This window comes from Stomoxys calcitrans, chromosome 1, assembly GCF_963082655.1.
Source record: "Stomoxys calcitrans chromosome 1, idStoCalc2.1, whole genome shotgun sequence".
Lineage (NCBI taxonomy): Eukaryota > Metazoa > Arthropoda > Insecta > Diptera > Muscidae > Stomoxys > Stomoxys calcitrans.
The window spans coordinates 8,330,066-8,347,923 of NC_081552.1; the positions used below are offsets into that span (position 1 = coordinate 8,330,066).

The 17,858-nt window shown below is 37.8% G+C and overlaps 1 protein-coding gene across 2 annotated transcripts in view; it reads right to left on the bottom strand.

Annotated features, from left to right (window-relative positions):
- Positions 1-652: 652 nt before the first annotated feature.
- The window catches only part of LOC106092582 (somatostatin receptor type 5), a 142,445-nt gene continuing 125,239 nt past the window's right edge, over positions 653-17,858 (bottom strand). The window contains exons 2-3 of one of the 2 annotated variants that reach the window (XM_013259470.2): positions 8,520-8,612; positions 653-8,438 (exon numbers count right to left, since the gene is read on the bottom strand). In XM_013259470.2, the coding sequence (XP_013114924.2) occupies positions 6,625-8,331 (1,707 nt within the window). In that variant the 5' untranslated portion in view covers positions 8,332-8,438; positions 8,520-8,612 and the 3' untranslated portion in view covers positions 653-6,624. Of the gene's footprint in view, positions 8,613-17,858 lie in introns of both variants that reach the window. The other variant, XM_059370908.1, reaches the window with a different exon arrangement.

The window sequence follows — 17,858 nt, forward strand, 5'->3', positions numbered from 1 at the left end:
AAAGGTGCATTTTTTTACCAATGAATTTGGTACAATGAGTTGTGTTAGCCTTCCCGAATATGGTGGAGGTCGGACTATATTTAGATACAGCTTACCGTATTATTATTGAGAGTGGGTATGCAAAGTTCGGCTCGGCTGAACTTAATGCCTTTTTACTTGTTTAAGGTTATGATGCTAAGTTTCAAAAAATAATAATTGGACAGTTATATATAAAGTAAAATAAGAATTAATCAGCGATCAAAATTTGATACCGATGGTCATATGCGTTAGTAAATAAGAAATTTAATTTAAAAATAGCATCTTTATTGAAAAATTTTGGTATTTAGCCTCGTTTTCATTGAAAATATCCTACAAATAAGAACAAACCTAAAATTTTGAGCCACATTTTCTTCCATGTGCTACATGGTTTTTGCTATTTTAAAAATATTTAAATATTTTTTAAGTGGTTTGTTTATTAATAAATTTCGAAAAACTCAGCCCACAACTTACCCACATTCAAATTCAATTTTAGAGCTTTCGTAGTTCTTAGAAATATGCGCCGAAACTTATGTATACTTGAATTGATTTTTCAACTTACCTCCACACACGTCCAAGTGGGTTTTGCTGGTAAAGACAATCTCTTTCTTTCAGATAATAATTAATTTTATTTGTTTAAGATTTCTTTAAATTGAACTTCACCTAGCTGTCCTTGTTGTTGTTCTTCTTCTTATAATATGTATAATAATGAAAAAATTTCCTGTATTTTAAATTTTGTTTGCTTTCTTTGTTGTTTATTGAATTAAGTGTTCTATTTGTTTCATTTCACGTGTTTGTGTTTTCATTGTTCCTCTCTTAAAGACTAACACAAATTAAATTTTTCTTTAAAAACATTTAACATTTATAATATGTAAACATATTTAAAATATATTTATATATATATTCTTTTGTAGTAGAAAAACTATAAATAATACTAGCAACTGTTTGCTTTATTTGTTTTAAATTCAATATAGAAGTATGTTTTGGATTTGTTTCTACATAAAAAATCGTACAGTTATAGTGTTTGTGTTTTTCTTATTTTTTTAGGTAGGGAGAACGTTTAAAACGTTGGTCACATTTGAGTTTACAATACCAATGAAATTTTGCACACCATCATGGAGCTCCTGAAAGTATACTCTGATATTTGACTTTGGCAAGCAATACAAAGTAGGCTTTTATTTGAATTGTATTGCTTGAACCAAGAGTTTACTTTTAGTCATACGTAAAAGAGTTTGTAATGAAAACTCATATGTTTGGATGTAATTGGTTGGTTGTTTGGTTAGTTGAGTGTGTGGTTGTATTTCGGTATATTTCTTTATATTTCTCAAAGAATTTTTTTAGATGGTATCTTAATTTTAAATAAGCAACATTAAAATGTTGCTTTTACCAAGTATCAGTTACTTAACTCTGTATTACATACCTAATTTACTCATATCATTTGTATGTACACATTAAAAATATACTTCATTAGCTAAATAAGTTATCAGTAATAAAAATCTTTTGGGTCAACATATGACGTGCCGTTCGCCTTCAAGCGATTTTTCGTATGTTTTTTAAAAAGAAGGGGAATGTAAAAATCACTAGGAAAATTTAATTGATTTCGTTTTACTCCCATTTGGACTTTATGCTAAAGCTATCCAAATGGATTAATATGATTATCCTCAAACACAATTGTTTTGTTCCTATGGAAGTATTACTCTGATGTATGCTTTAGATAAGAAAAAACTTTTGTTTGGAAGCACTGTAGAAATTGACATATACTTGACATATGAGCTGAATCAGCAATAATCTGTCACTTTATGCTCACAGCATTCTTGAAGTATAATCATAAAGATGAAAGAAAGATTCCATATTGCCTACACATATGGAATAGCCTGGAATATATTAATAAAAATTTAGTAACCGGTAACCAAACTGTCGTTTATTCGGGATGCAGCGGTAGCTCATGTACGGCAAGAGGCTGTTCTTCACCGCAGTTGTCGCCTGTGGAGTTTTTGTTTTTTTTTTTTATTTCCATTGAGTTGTTGTCACAGAGCACAAAAGAGTGATAGGATTTTCAGTCGTTGTACGTACAGTATAATCCGAAAGGCAGAGTATACACATTTATCAACAAGTGCTCCCACCCAAAAAAAAAAAAAAAAAAACTCATTGAAGATCATCTTTTGCAATTCAATTCGGGTATAGAGCCACCATAGCGCAGAGGTCAGCATGTCAGCCTATGGCGCTGAACGCCTGGGCGGGAAAATCAGAAAAAAGTTAAAGCGTGCTGAGTTCGGCCGGGCCGAATCTTATATGCCCTCAACCATGGATCGCATTTGTCGAGTTCTTTACGCAGTATCTCTTTTAAGGCAAACAAAGAATATTGAATAAGAACTGTTATGCTATTGGCGCTATACCAAGTTATAGTCCGATTCTGACCATCAATGAATTGTGAAAAATTTCAGTCCATTCCGATAAGAATTGCGCCGTGTAGCGGCTCAAGATGCATCGGGAGATGGGTTTATATGGGAGCATTATTAAGCTATTGATCGATTCGGACCATATTAGACACGTATGATGAGGGTCATGAGAGAAGCCGTTGTACAAAATTTCTGCCAAATCGGATGAGAATTGCGCCCCCTAGATCCTCAAGAAGTCAACATCCCAGATAGGTTTATATGACAGCTATAGCAGGTTATGTACCGATTTGCACCATACTTAGCACAGTTATTGGAAGTCATAACAAAACATCTCATGTAAAGTTTCAGTCAAATCGGATGAGAATTGCGCTCTCTACAAGAAATCAAGACCCAATATCGGTTTATATGGCAGCTATATCAAACCATACTTAGCACAGTTGTTGGAAGTGATACCAAAACACCACGTGCAATTTTTCGGTCCAATCGGACAAGAAATGCGTCATCTAGAGGCTTAAGAAGTCAAGACCCGTGATCGGTTTATATGGCAGCTATATCAAAACATGGACCGAATTGACCCATTTACAATACCAACCGACCTACACTTACACCACCACCGAAGGACCAGGGTATATTCATTATACCCACTGTATTACAGGGTATTATAACTTAGTGAATTTGTTATTAGTATACCGATCGACTCAGAATCAATTTCTGATTCGATTTAGCCATGTCCGTCTGTCCATGTTATTTTGTGTGTAAAGTACAGATCGCAATTTTCATCCGATCGTCTTCAAATTTGACACACAAATTTTTTTGTTGCGTAGAGACGAAGCCTATTGAAATTGGAAAAATTCGTTTCAGATTGGGATATACTTTTCATGCAACCGATTTGCAGTAATAATGCAATAAAAGGGTCATTTGTTAAACGATTATGACAAAATTTGGCACAACAGTTTCTCGTATGGCTTTTAACATTTGTAAGCGAATTTATCAATCGACCTTTTCAAAATTTTGCAAAACTATTTTCTTTGCTACAAACACAACATGTCTGGATTAAGGTCAAAATTAGTTCAGGTTTGGATGTAGCTCACATTTATATGTTCGTCTAATTCGCTGTTATAATGCAATAATATGGCATGTGGTATCAGCATACAGATCTGGTCCATACTCTGATGTTGAAGGGTCTATGCAACTCACTGTAACGGCGAAAATGGATAGTGCATTTCTGAGCTCAAACTATTAAATTGCAAGATCGCTATATTCTAACTCGGCACGGCAAATATGCCGATCTCCCGATTTACAGTCTCAAACTCATACAAAGCTAGTTTTTTAACCCGCTACCATCGAAAAGAGGTACATTAACCAAGTCCTTTCGTTTGTATCACCTAGAAATACATATCTGCAACCCTATAGATACACATATATTCTTGATTGTCATGATATACTAAGTCGATCTAGCCATGTCTTTCCATCCATCTGCTCCTGCATCCAGCTGCTTAACGAATAAACCAAATGCTTGAAATTTAATAATAATACTTCTTATCGATGTATATGGTTGGAGATTATAAATGGACTTAGTCGATTTAAGTTTAGATACAGCGCCCATATAAAACGATCTCCCGATTTGACTTTTTGAGCCCCCAGAGGACGTAGTTCTTTTCCGATTTAGCTGAAATGTTGCATATCGGTTTTATGTATTATCTTCGACGTTCTTGTCAAGTATAACCTGAATCGCTCAATAATCTTATATAGCTTCTATATAATCCAATCTGCCAAATGTACATCTTGAGCCCCTAGAGGGCGTGACTCTTATCCGATTTTTCGGGAATTTTGCATAATAAGATCTTCATCCCCCATGCTAGATATATTCTGACTCCGTCTCTTTTTGTTACTGCCACACCGAACGAAAAATTGATACCAATGGTTTTGAAAGTAAAGTAAAGTAATACCAAAACAATACCTTATGGTATGGATGATGTAAGGGATTATAAATACATACGGTATTGTTTTGGTATTAATTCACGGTGTTGCTTTACTTTCAATACCGTTGACAACATACGGTATCAATTTTTCTTTCGGTGCATATAAAATGATCATCCGGTTATAGTTCTGAAACATATAACGGAAGCAATTCCAAATAAAATTTATATCCATGGAATTTGTTTCTTGATCCTTTCTAGTTTTTGCTTATAAAGAGAAACCGTGCAAAAACTTGACAAACACGATCCAATGTGAAGGGTATACAAGGTTTTGCCCGACCGAACTTAACACTTTTTGCTTATTTAGACTCAAAGACGAATCCTTTTTGATAACGGTTTAACGAAAGCTAAATTTAAGATTATCTCGAGGTAACTTTAATTTTTTTTAATGACCCAAAATAACAACAAAACCAAGGACGGACTAAAGACGTACAGAGCCTACCTATATAACATTGGATATGCAGGGTAAGTCATCGAAATTAAAATCTCTTTAATGTGAAATGAAGGTTTCGATTAAAATCTGTACAAATTGTGGAGGTCATAGAGGAAATCGCTGGGCAAAATTTTGAGAAGAACTGTTGATGAATACTTTTGCAAAGGCCCTTAAAGTGAAAATGGAGATGAGATGATATGCATGGTACCTATATCTAAACCAATTTTATGAGATTCACCAGTGAATGAGAAGAGTCATAAGAGAAACGTTCGTGCCAAATTCTGTGAGGATCGGTTAACAAATCACATAATTTTTGCTATATTAGCTAAAATCTTCCGAGTGTATATATATGGGAGCAACATTTATAGAAATTTGTTGGTAAAAACAGCTAAAATGTTTGCTGTAACAGCAGAAAGTCAACTAAAAATGGCACAGCACTAAATTTTTGCATGAATCGGTTAACAACCGACCAAATTTTTGCAATATTAGTCAAAATCAAACGAAAATATATATAGTGAGCTATATATTTATCTGAAATGATTTCTATGAAATTCAATAGAAATGTTAAAAGTCTTAAGAAAATCCTTTTTGGCACATTTCGTGAGAATCGTTTAACAAATTACCACATTATATCAATACTAATCCACATTGGGCGAACATATACATGTACCTATATGGGAGCTATATCCAAATCTAAGCCCATATTTTCAAGTATCAATAGGCTTCGTCTCTAGGGTTGCAAAAATTTCGCAGGATCCAAAGTGGTGGGTTCCCAACATTCGGCCCGGCCAAACTAACCACATTTTTACTTGTTTGTTTTTTTTTCGTTTTTTTTTTTTTTTGGTTTTTAGACTATAATTCAAACATTTATAAGACTACTAGCTTGGTTTCGAATTCATTCTCCATAGGATACCAGACAAAGGAAGTTCTTGAAGCGAGTTCAACAAACAACTATATTAATCATTGAATTAAAATTTGCCTTCTGAATTTTAAATGAATTACAAGATACTTTTCCCACAAACTCATAATCTATTGATAGAAGTGGACAACCATTTATCCATTCCTTGTTATAAGGCTAATAGCTTTCATTCAATTGATATTATTACCATGATCCTTTTATATACGTTTTAGATCCGCCAACCTTACTTGTGCAGTAATCTTTGAGCGGTTAGGAGCAGCAATGAAACCACCAACTGAATACCGAAAACTGAACGTGCCTTTTTATCTTTTGTTTTGCTTCACATCTATACATTTCTGGGAGACACATTCAACCCTATACAGTCCACTACTTACAGAAGTTCTTCTGGGAATTGTACATGGTGCTTCGAACCGGATATGAACCAGTGACCTATGGATTCAATATGATTTTAAGGACTTTTTTCTATAATTTGTAAACATAAAGTCATCTAAGAAATTTGTATTTATGATTTAAAATAAAAAAATGATCTGAACAATTGCACGGCAGATAAAAGTAACAAATTTCCTTTTTGCAATTTTGGACTACATTTTCAATTCCCCAATTTTCAAAAAAAATAATATCCTTTCATCAAACATATCCTTTCACAATGTTCCCTGTTATTGTATAGCTAAGTAATATCAATGTTTCTAAGCTTTGGTTTTACAAAAATGATCAACGATAATTCTCAGATAATTTAGAAAATTCTTCATCTCATTGGGTATTCTGTTCCTCAATTTCCTTGACACTATCTAAACCCAGGGAATAACTGAGTTTTTGATACACTCGATTCGATTGCAGCAAGACAATGCATTTACGCACCCGTTTTCCATGCCTCCTTTCTTATAAATCGGTATGCAAAACAGGGGGTCTTACGGCAGTCGCAATCTCCTCCGGCTCCGAGCAATCAGAGTTGTTGTCCTCCACATTGGAATTCTCCGTACACACGCTGCTGGCGGGAAGCATTAGAAGATTGGAATTATTCGAATTGCAGGACGAACCCATGGGGGCGGCTATGGATGGTAGTGGCGGTGCAAGGAAATGATTGTTCTGTTGGGGCGCACTTGGAGCCACAGAACTATTGGCCTCCAGCACCGTGACATTGGTGTTGCCCGTAGTGGTGGTGGCGGTGGTGGAGGTTATGGGCATTCTCTGGCGAGTGTTTTTACAAAGAAATGACCCTGCTCCCTGCTTGGCTTTATTGGGTGTGAGAAGTTTTTCCGCCGTCCGCGATTTGTTGAAGCGCGGAAACATGCTGTTCTCCATTTGCAGCTGGGCGTTGACATCCTTACGGGCAGCACAAGTGCAGGCTTTCAGGAAGGACTTCTTGAAATTGTCACTGAGGAAAGCATATAGTATGGGATTCATGGCCGAGTTGGAGTAGACCAAGCAGCTGGCCAGCAGAAAAATGGTGATCTCAAGACGTGACGCGCACTTGCTTGGTGACGAAGTGATCAAGGCCACCTGGGATATCCAATAGGGTAGCCAACATAGAATATATACTGTAATCACTGTCAGTACTAGTTTCGTCACCTTACGATGGGACCGCTTCTTCTCTTTGGACTTGTGCTTGGGGCCCACTGTGTGCAATTTCCGTATGACCAAGCAGTAGAAGCCCAAAATGAAGGTCAGCGGGGTGGCGAAGCCCAAGGCCAATGAGTACAGTATAAATGTGGTACCCGATTGGTTATTCTGTGCCTCTGGCCATTTGATGTTGCAGGAGGTGTGCTCGCCAAATGTCACGGTACTAGCGAACAGCATCACTGGCAGCATGAGCATAGCCGATGTCAGCCAAGCAATGCCCGAGACCATCTTCGAGACGGTGGGTGTCCTGTAGCGGGGCGACGATATAGGATGGCAGACGGCTATGTAGCGGTCCGCCGACATGATTAGCAGGAATATCGAGGAGGTGAACTGGGTGATGGACGTACTCACCATGTACGCCTTGCAGGCATACTCCCCAAACTGCCAGCTGCCATTGTGCATGGTATATAGTAGAAAAGGAATTCCAATGAGGAAGCACTCGTCCGCAATGGCCAAATTGAGAATGTAAATGTTGGTCACTGTCTGCATTTTGGAAAACCTCAAGACCACATAAATCACCAAAGTGTTGCCGAACAATCCTACAATACAAACTACTGCATACAGAATCATCGTTAATAATTTGACAAAGGTGGTCTGACGTGTGGCACAAGCGTTGTCATCTTCAAACTCGTACGACTTGTTGCCAAGTGTTAAGTTAAACCGCTTGATGACCGAAGCAAGGTATGAAGCATTGAGGCGATTCAATTCTGTGTCATCCAATTCGTACAATTGCAATGTGGGCTTCAAGTGGTCCTCGAAATCTGCCAAAGCCACAGACCAAGTGGCCATCGGCTCCTTGACATTGCCGTTCTCATCGGTGCGTTTCTCCGCCACCATTTGGTTGTATATGGTTGGGGCAGTCTCAGTCATCTTCCCATCATGATTTTTTTGGGGGGCAGTGATTCCATGCGTCTGGCTCCAGGAGGGCAGTAAGCTCATTAGTAATATCCTTAAATATAAATTCATGGCGCAGCGCTATTATGCTAAGCGTATTCTATGGATATTGTGTAAGCATTTGCAAACTTTCTAGCTGGTAACTCGGTGCGGTTGTTTGGCCGCTTCTGTGTTTGTGTCTGTGAAAAGAGAAAACGAACGAAGGAATGAGAGATGAAGAGCAGAAGTTCTATAAACCAAATGTCATCCTCAAGTATTACTTAGCACATATTTTTTTAGCCAGTTATTGTCAATGCTTTGTGGTAATAGGCTCATTTTTCTTTAATTCCAACTGTGGGATCGACAAGAAACGTCTGTAAATGAAAGAAAAAAAAAATATGAAAAAGAATAGCAAATTAAACACACACATACACAATATAAACATAACAGTAGGAATAATTTGGCGAAGAATATAATAAAAATGAATGCAGATTTTATTTGTTGAAGAAGAAGAGAATCTTCCTAGTTATTATCATTGTAAAGTCGAATAAATGGCATCAGAGTGGTTGAAACGAATCCTGTATACCCTCCTTTGGGAAGGGAATATTCAATAATTCATAAATGACTCATGAAAATAGCATTACAACTTTGGAGGGAAGCATGTTTTAATGCTTCCCCTCCCCATTGATGGAAATGACATCTACGTTTTGACAATTCGAGTACATTCGAATCCGCTTAACTGAAGTAGAAAAATACGGGGAATTCGTTTCAATTATCCGAAGTGTGCAATTATGCTAAGTCCGGATCATTGAACTTCGTTTCATTTTAATTATACCCTACATCAAGAGTTTGGTACTGGGTTTTATGATTCAACACCCAACAGAGAAGGGATAGGGCCACTGAATCGTTTTAGGTACATCCGTCTGCCTATACATCTGTACACTTTTTTTCCTAATGGAAAAATTCTCAAAATCTTTCTGCAACTGTGAAATCGATAAAGATAATTTAAATTTTTTTATGCTGGGTCCAGAAACTGACCCATCGATGGTGACATTTGGTCATAAAGGGTTTTTGATACACTCTTTCATAATTTTTGGTCGGTATTTCCTTATAGATTCTATGGTAATTTTTCTATGCCGACTTGACGTTGCGTTTTTATACCCTCCGCCATAGGATGGGGGTATACTAATTTCGTCATTCTGATTGCAACACCTCGAAATATGCGTCTAGACCCCATAAAGTATATATATTTTTGATCGTCATGTAGTTTTTAGTCGATTTAGTCATGTCCGTCCGTCTGTCTGTCGAAGCACGTTAACTTTCGAAGGAGTATAGCTAGGCGCTTGAAATTTTGCTCAAATACTTTTTAGTAGAGTAGGTCGGGTGAGATTGTAAATGGGCCAAATCGGTCCAGGTTTTGATATAGCTGTCATATAAACCGATCTTGGGTCTTGACTTCTTTAGCCTCTAGAGGGCGCAATTCTCATCCGATTTCACTGAAATTTTGCAAATGGTGTTTTGGTATCACTTGCAAAAACTGTGCTAAGTATTTTCATCGGTTCATAACCTGATACAACTGCCATATAAACCGATCTGGGGTCTTGACTTCTTGAGCCACTAGAGGGCGCAATTCTTACCCGATTTGGCTGTAATTTTTTACAACGGCTTCTCCCGTGACCTTCAACATACGTATACAATATGGTCTGAATCGATCTATAGCTTGATACAGCTCCCATATAAACCGATCTCTTGGGAATCCACCACCATGAGTTCTCCTAAAAAATTATACAAAATAAGTTGAGTTGAAGGGCACAATTTTATTCTACATAACAAATTTCTATTAAACCAGCAACAGTTAAAGCATCTAGGAACCGAACTAGGGTGATCGAGAGACCGGTTTACATGAGAGCTATATCAGGTTATAGACTGATTTGGACCGTATTTGGCACAGTGGTTAGAAGTCGCAACATAACACCGCATGCCAAGTTTCAGCAAATCGAACAAAAATAGCGGCTTGTAAGGAATTAAGTAGTCAAATCAGGAGATCGGTTTACATGGTAGCTATATCAGGTTATAGACCGATTCGGACCGTACATGGCACAGTTGTTGAAAGTCATAATGGAAAAACACGTGAACATTTTTTGCCAAATCGGACAAAAATTGCGGCTTGTAAAGGCTCAAGAAATCAAATCGAAAGATCCGTTTATATAGGAGATATATCAGGTTATAGACCGATTTGGACCGTATTTGGCCCATTTGTTGGAAGATACCACTACTTCCAAAATTTCGGCCAAATCGGAAGAAATTGCTGTTTGTAAGGGCGTAAGAAGTCAAATCGAGAGATTGGTTTATATGGGATCTATATCAGGTTATTGACTGATTCGTACCGTCCTAGACACAGTTGTTGAAAATCATAACAAAATACTATATGTCAAATTTCAGCCAAATCGGAAAAAAATTTCGTCTTTCAGGAGCTCAAGAACGCTCGAACATGGCTAGATCGACTCAGATCGTCAAGACGGTCAAGAATATATGTACTTTATGAGGTCTCAGATGAATATTTCGAGGTGCTACAAACAGAATGATTGATCCAATGGTGGTGGGTATAAAATAAAATACAAATATAAATGTGTGTTTCAGTGTATGTTTATAATCCCCACTGAATGTATACTTTTCAAGATCGTTTTATACTCACCACCATAGGAAAGGGGGTATATTCATTTAGTCATTCCGTTTGCAACACATCGAAAAATCAATTTCCGACCCTACAAAGTATATATATTTCGGGTGGTCGTAAAATTCTAAGACGATTTAACGATGTCCGTGTGTCTGTCCGTCCGTTGGTTGAAGTCACTCTAGAGATATTGATTTGAAATTTGGCACCGATTCGTCTATCTGATGCAAGCTGGTTAAGTTCTTGAACGGGTCAAATCGGACTATATTTGGATGTAGCTACTATATACACCCATTTCCCGATAAAGGGTCTGAGGCGCATAAAAGCTTTATTTTTTTCCGATATTGCTGATGTCGGATGTCGGGTTTAGGTCACCCGACATCCGTCCCAAATATGGTTCGAATCGGACTGTATTTAGGTATAGCTATCATATATATGCCGATTAAGGATCTGAAGCTCATAAAAGCTTTTGTTTAATACCCGATTCTGTTGAAATTTGAAATACGAACTTAATGCCTTATTACTCGTTTTAATTTGTTTTCATACAGTTTTTTGGCAATAAAAGTCATTTAAAATCAATTGACCGACACAAACAATAACCTTGAAATCATAAAACTAGTTTGAGAACAAATTAAAATGAGCTCTAAAGTAAAAATTTCATCAACACACTGAAGCTGACTCGCCAAAACTATCACTATAAAACTGAGATATTCCCAAAGACATCTAAATTTCGAAGACTTTGAAAGATTAGGATCTTCCTCTAAATAGTATGTTGGCAAGCACTACAAAATCCAGCTCTGACTTTAACTTAATGTCACCGTCTATGGACCAGTTCTTGCACCCAGTAGCGACCAGAAGTTTCAAAAAAGTTCGAGGTATCTCTACCAATTTGGCAGTAACAGAAGAATTTTTAGCAATTTTCCATTTTTAAAAAATGTGGGTTGGGCACACCCCCCTCAACCCACGCACTCCTGACTACGTCCCTGGCTGCCATATAGACCTATCTTCCGGTTAAGGATCAAAGGCCCATAGAAGCTTTATTTATTAACCGATTTCGCTGGAATTGGACACAGTGACTTGAATTAAGCCTCCCGTCATCAGATCAGATAATAATTAGTTATAGCTTTCATATAGACAGATCTTCAGTCAGGTATTGTGTTTCCATCTAAGTACCGGTGTCTGTTAACTTGATATACGTCTCATATCGGCTTAACTTGTTTTGAACTGACTTCTTCAACTTCTGTTATATTTACAATTACTACGGTTTAGGGTACTAAATAACATGTAAGCTTTGCCTGACTCAAGTTTGTACTTGTTAAATTTCAATTATTTGTCCTTATTAATCCAACCCTCATGCCTTCGTCATTGTGTTTCAGACCCTATGGTAAGTTTAGTATTCACTTTATACATTAGTACCTCAGCCACATGTATACATTGCCATAGAGTCAGAAATTCTAATATTCATGGCAAAATTATACAACAGAGACAAATTGGGGATTCATAAAATATACATTCACAAGTATCCCCAATGCTGTAATACTAAGTGTGTACGACGTTGGTATTACCAAGGATATAAATACGACTGTGATAGTGGTAGTTATACATATATTTTTTTTTTTTTGACCTAATAAGTGGTTTTTGTGTTCAAGTGGATTTTGAACTAGTTACGAATGTCATGGCAAAAAAACTAAAACTTTGAATGTCTTTAATGCGCCTTTTTAAGCCGTAAAGCACAGCACAGCACGAATTGACCCAAAAGTCTTGAATAACATGCTTCGTGACAATTGCAACTAAAGAAGACACTACTTAGAAATACCGGTATATATTTATGCCAGTGACTGCTTGAGTGTGTATGTCCGAGAGATACTTTTTCCTTACTTTGCTGACATAGATTAGTACGTACGGTAACATTTGTCAAAGCCTATTTTGCAAATGATTCACAGCTGTGTGTGATGAATGGCTAAAGGTTGCCTTAGCAGACCCACTTCAACTTCGACGAACTTGCCAATATATCCTGTGTGACTTTGCCAATCGAATGACCCATTTTGCAAACGGAGAATCCAGCATTTGTTTACCCGTTTGGTCAAAATGTCATGTCTGTGACAAAAGTTGCAAATGTCCTTGTTCTTTCTTTGTTTTTCTGATTGAAAGATGAGGCGATTCCAAAAAGAGCAAATGATGTAGGTAGACATTTGGTGTTTTCCTATTCACAACTATAGTATGGGATTTTTAAGCCAATTTCTGAACTTTGGAATTGGTTTGTTTGCCTAAAAACTAGGAGATTAATTTATCGATGGTCAAATTATGAATGAAACATTGGGTTGCAATGGCGTTCACTAATTATGCCAATATTTAAGAGAAACTAAGTAGTTAAACATTGGATACAGCCACTAAATTTTAATTGGGAAACCAATAAGAGAAAAAAAGGTTTGTTAATAATCATTTTCGCATCATTGAGAGAGTGGAAAGTTTTTAGGGAAAAAAGTTTTGGGACATTTAAGTTAGTTTAGGTTGAACAGAGGGTGCAGATACAGGGTGCGTCAGAAAAACTAACTTATATGATAAAACTCCCGAGCGGTGAGTTAGGCAATGGAGGGGTTCGAGATGGGACGCATCTGGAGGGGGAGTCCCCAAGTTAGTTTCTCCCTCCAGTCAGTTGCCATCATGTTCAGGTCTACGGAGCAGCGGAAATCTCCAATGGCCTGCACCCTCTCCAACCTCAAGAACAACATTCCCGGTACCATTGCTAACATACCGATTAATATGCTACAAAGAGTGGACACGAATTTCAAAAATCCTCCAAATCGATGTATGCGCAATGGGGGTCGCCATTAACCCGATGACGTGTTCAAGACTGTATGAAAAAAAAATCGGACATATTTTTCTCAAATGATACATATAAAAACGTGTTAAGTTCGGCCGCGCCCAACTTTGGATGCCCACCACCAAAAATATAATAATCCTATTTTATTATAACTCATCTACTGTATCCATAGTTATATCTAAATTTATATCTAAGGTCCCAAGAACTCATATACAAGTAACAGTTTCAGCGAAATCAGGCAAGAAATCCGCTTTTTATGGGATTAAGACCCAAAATTAGAAAATCGGTCTATATGACAGCTATATCTGTATAGTCTGATCTGATTTATATTTGAGCCGGATGACGGGAGTCTTACGACAACTCACTGTTTCAAATTTCAACGAATCCGGGTAATATATGCAGCCATTAGGGTTTAAAGACCCTTAATCGGCAGATCGGGCAGCTAAATCTAAACAAAGTATAATCTGAACCATATTTAAGTCGGATGTCGTGAGGCTTAAAACAACTCACTATTTTTAATTTCAACGAAAGGATGTATCTACGCCAAATTTCAATTTAAATTTTTCGACGATCCGAAATACATATACTTTGTATGATTGGAAATTGATATTTCGATGTGTTGCAAATGGAATGACTGAATGCATGTTCCCCCTATCCAACGGTGGTGGTTATAAAACAAGTAAAAGGACCTTAAATTTTGCCGGCCGAACTTTGGATACCCAACACCTCTGGTATAAATATAAACTACCTTTCGTCATAAGCCGATGAATAATGCATTATGTACACCCCCATATCAGCTATATTGAGATATGGTCCGATTTGGACCAAATTAAGCACGGACATGGGGTGGTCTACTAAGTGCAAGTCTTGGTCTTTTTGGTAGCTTTATCAAAAAATAGACCGATCTAAACCATATACAATACGGGTGTCGAAAAGCCTATCATAATTCACTCTGTCTAATTTCAGCGAAATCAGATTATAAATGCGCCTATTATGGGGCCAAGACTATAAATTGAGATATCGGTCTATATGACAGCTATATTCAAATCTGAACCGATCGGGGCCAAATTAAGGGAGGATGTCGAGTGGCCTTACACAACTCACTCTCCTAAATTGCAGCAAAATCGGATAATAAATTTGGCTTTTATGGGTCTAAGACCTTAAATCGACGGATCGGTCTTTATGGGGCCTATATCAAGATAAAGTGCGGTATAGCCCATCTTCGAACTTAACCTGCCCTTGGAAAAAAAAAAATCAGTCTTTGAAGACTACTAGCTGACCCGGGCACGCTCCTTTGCTCCTTCGTTTACTTTATATGGATCAAAAGTTTCCTTGGAATATTAATTGTTGACAATTAAAGAGCTGTTAGTGAATTAACATGCCACGAAAATAGTATATCGCTCGACAAACAGTTTAACAATATAAGTGCCACTATCTGAGTCCCATATGATCTTTATTGGTCTACAAATTTAAGTTTGGATGTATGGTGAACTCCATTCTTAAAATACTTTATTTCAGCCCGATATTCTCATGATGTCTGCTGTAGGGGTGGTTTCGTAGGTGAGACACTTGGCCTTGAAAAAATATCAGCATCGTGCTCTTCTCTCAAATACCATTTATTTAAACCCCATATTGCCATTGGTTTAGGGGAGTTTACAGGATGAGGCGTCCCCCAAACACATGGTCCCAAAATAGGTTTTCAAATTTGTTTTCTAATCTCAAATGCCTTTCATTTGAGCCACATATTGTCATGGTCGAAAAATGTCTACCCTTTGGGGGGTGTTTTGGGGATGGGGTGATGACCTAAATACATGGTTCTACATTTGGATATCAAATTCGTATTCTACTCCCAAAATACCTTTATTTGAGCCCCATATAGCGATGGTCAGTAACAAATTGCTGTTTGTGGGGTATTTTGGGAAAGGGGTAGACCTCTAGAAAATTTGTCCCGAAATTTGTAAGCTCTATATTGACATGGTCGGTAATTATGCCCGATTTAGGGGTGTTTTGGGGATTGGCGTGGTCCCCCAAGCACTAATCTCTGAAAATATATCAGCAACGTGCACAATTCTCATATAACTATATATCATTTATTTGAACCCCATATTGCCATTGGCCTCAAAATTGGATATCAAATTCGTTTTCTAATCTCATTTAAACTCCTTATTTGTCCCTAAAAACTATAAATATTTAGTTCCACTCTCTTTAAGACCCAAATTGTCTTGTTGAGCAAATACGTCCAATGGGGGTTTGCTATGGTGGTGGGATTGGCCCCTAATGTTGATATCTAATACGTGGTCTACTCCCAAATACCTTTAATTTGAGCCCCATATTTCCACAGTCGGCAAACCTGACCGGCTTGGGGGGTGTTTTGGGGGATAGGCGGCCACTGAGTGAGTTGGCCTTGAAAATATATATCGGCTTAGTGTTGTACTCTAAAAACCCTCTTATTTGAGCCTCCTATTACTATAGTCAGCAAATACTTCCTATTTGGGCGGTTTTGTGGGGGTGTGGTGGCCCCATAGACACTTTTCCCGAATATTGATATCAAATTCGTGCTTTACTCCCAAAGACCTCTCATTTGAGCCCAATATTGCTATGGTCGTAAATATGTCACCTTTGGGGATGTTTTTGGTGAGAGGCGGCCCCTCAAACACTTTGTCCCATATTTTAATATCAGATTGGTATTCTACATTCAAATACCTTTTATTTAAGCCCCATATTCCCATGGTCAATAAATAAGTCCTGTTTGGGGGGTGTTTTGGGTATGGGGTCCACCTCCCCAGAAACGTGGTCCCACATTTGAATATCAGATTCGTATTCTACTCGCAAATACCTTTCATTTGAGTCCAATATTTCCATGGTCGGTAAATATATCCGAGGGGTATTTTGGGGCTTGGTGTGGTCCCCCTAGAACTTGGTCCGACAATTGTGGGGCAGCCCCCCTAGGTACCCCATTCGAAATTTGGATACCTAATTTTTATTTGTAGGGTACTATGTGAGAGCACACAAAATTTTGCTTAAATCGCACCACCCATCTCCGAGATCTGGTGTTTCAGAAAATAAGGGTAAAGGGGAGGGTCCGCCCCCTTCAGATATCAACAAGTAAAAGCGTGCTAAGTTCGGCCGGGCCGAATCTTATATACCCTCCACCATAGAGTGCATTTGTCGAGTTCTTTTCCCGGCATCTGCTCTAAAATTCTTCAAAAAGGATATAAGAAAAGATTTGCTCTGCTAATAGAGCGATATCAAGATACGATACGGTTTGGACCACAATTAAATTATATGTTGGAGACCTGTGTTATATGTCAGCCAATTCGAATAAGAATTGCGCCCTTTGGGGGCTCAAGAAGTAAAATAGAGAGATTGATTTATATGGGAGCTGTATCGGGCTATAAACCGATTCAGACCATAATAAACACGTATGTTGATGGTCATGAGAGGATCCGGCGTACAAAATGTCAGGCAAATCGAATAATAATTGCGACCTCTAGAAGCTCAAGAAGTCAAGATCTCAGATTGGTTTATATGGCAGCAATATCTGGTTATGAACCGATTTGAACCCTTTTTGACAGTTGTTGGATATCATAACAAAACACGTCGTGCAAAATTTCATTCCAATCGGATAAAAGTTGCGCCCTCTAAGGGCTCAAGAAGTCAAGACCCAAGATCGGTTTATATGGCAGCTATATCAGCTTATGCACGGATTTGAACCATACTTGGCACAGTTGTTGGATATCATAACAAAACACGTCGTGCAAAATTTCATTCCAATCGGAGGCTCAAGAAGTCAAGACCCAAGATCGGTTTATATGGCAGCTATATCAAAAAATGGACCGATATGGCCCATTTACAATACCAACCGACCTACACTAATAAGAAGTATTTGTGCAAAATTTCAAGCCGCTAGCTTTACTCCTTCGGAAGTTAGTGTGCTTTCGACAGACAGACGGACGGACAGACGGACGGACATGGCTAGATCGACATAAAATGTCGCGACGATCAAGAATATATATACTTTATGGGGTCTCAGACGAATATTTCTAGTAGTTACAAAGAGAATGACGAAATTAGTATACCCCCCATCCTATGGTGGAGGGTATAAAAACAGTTTATCCTGTG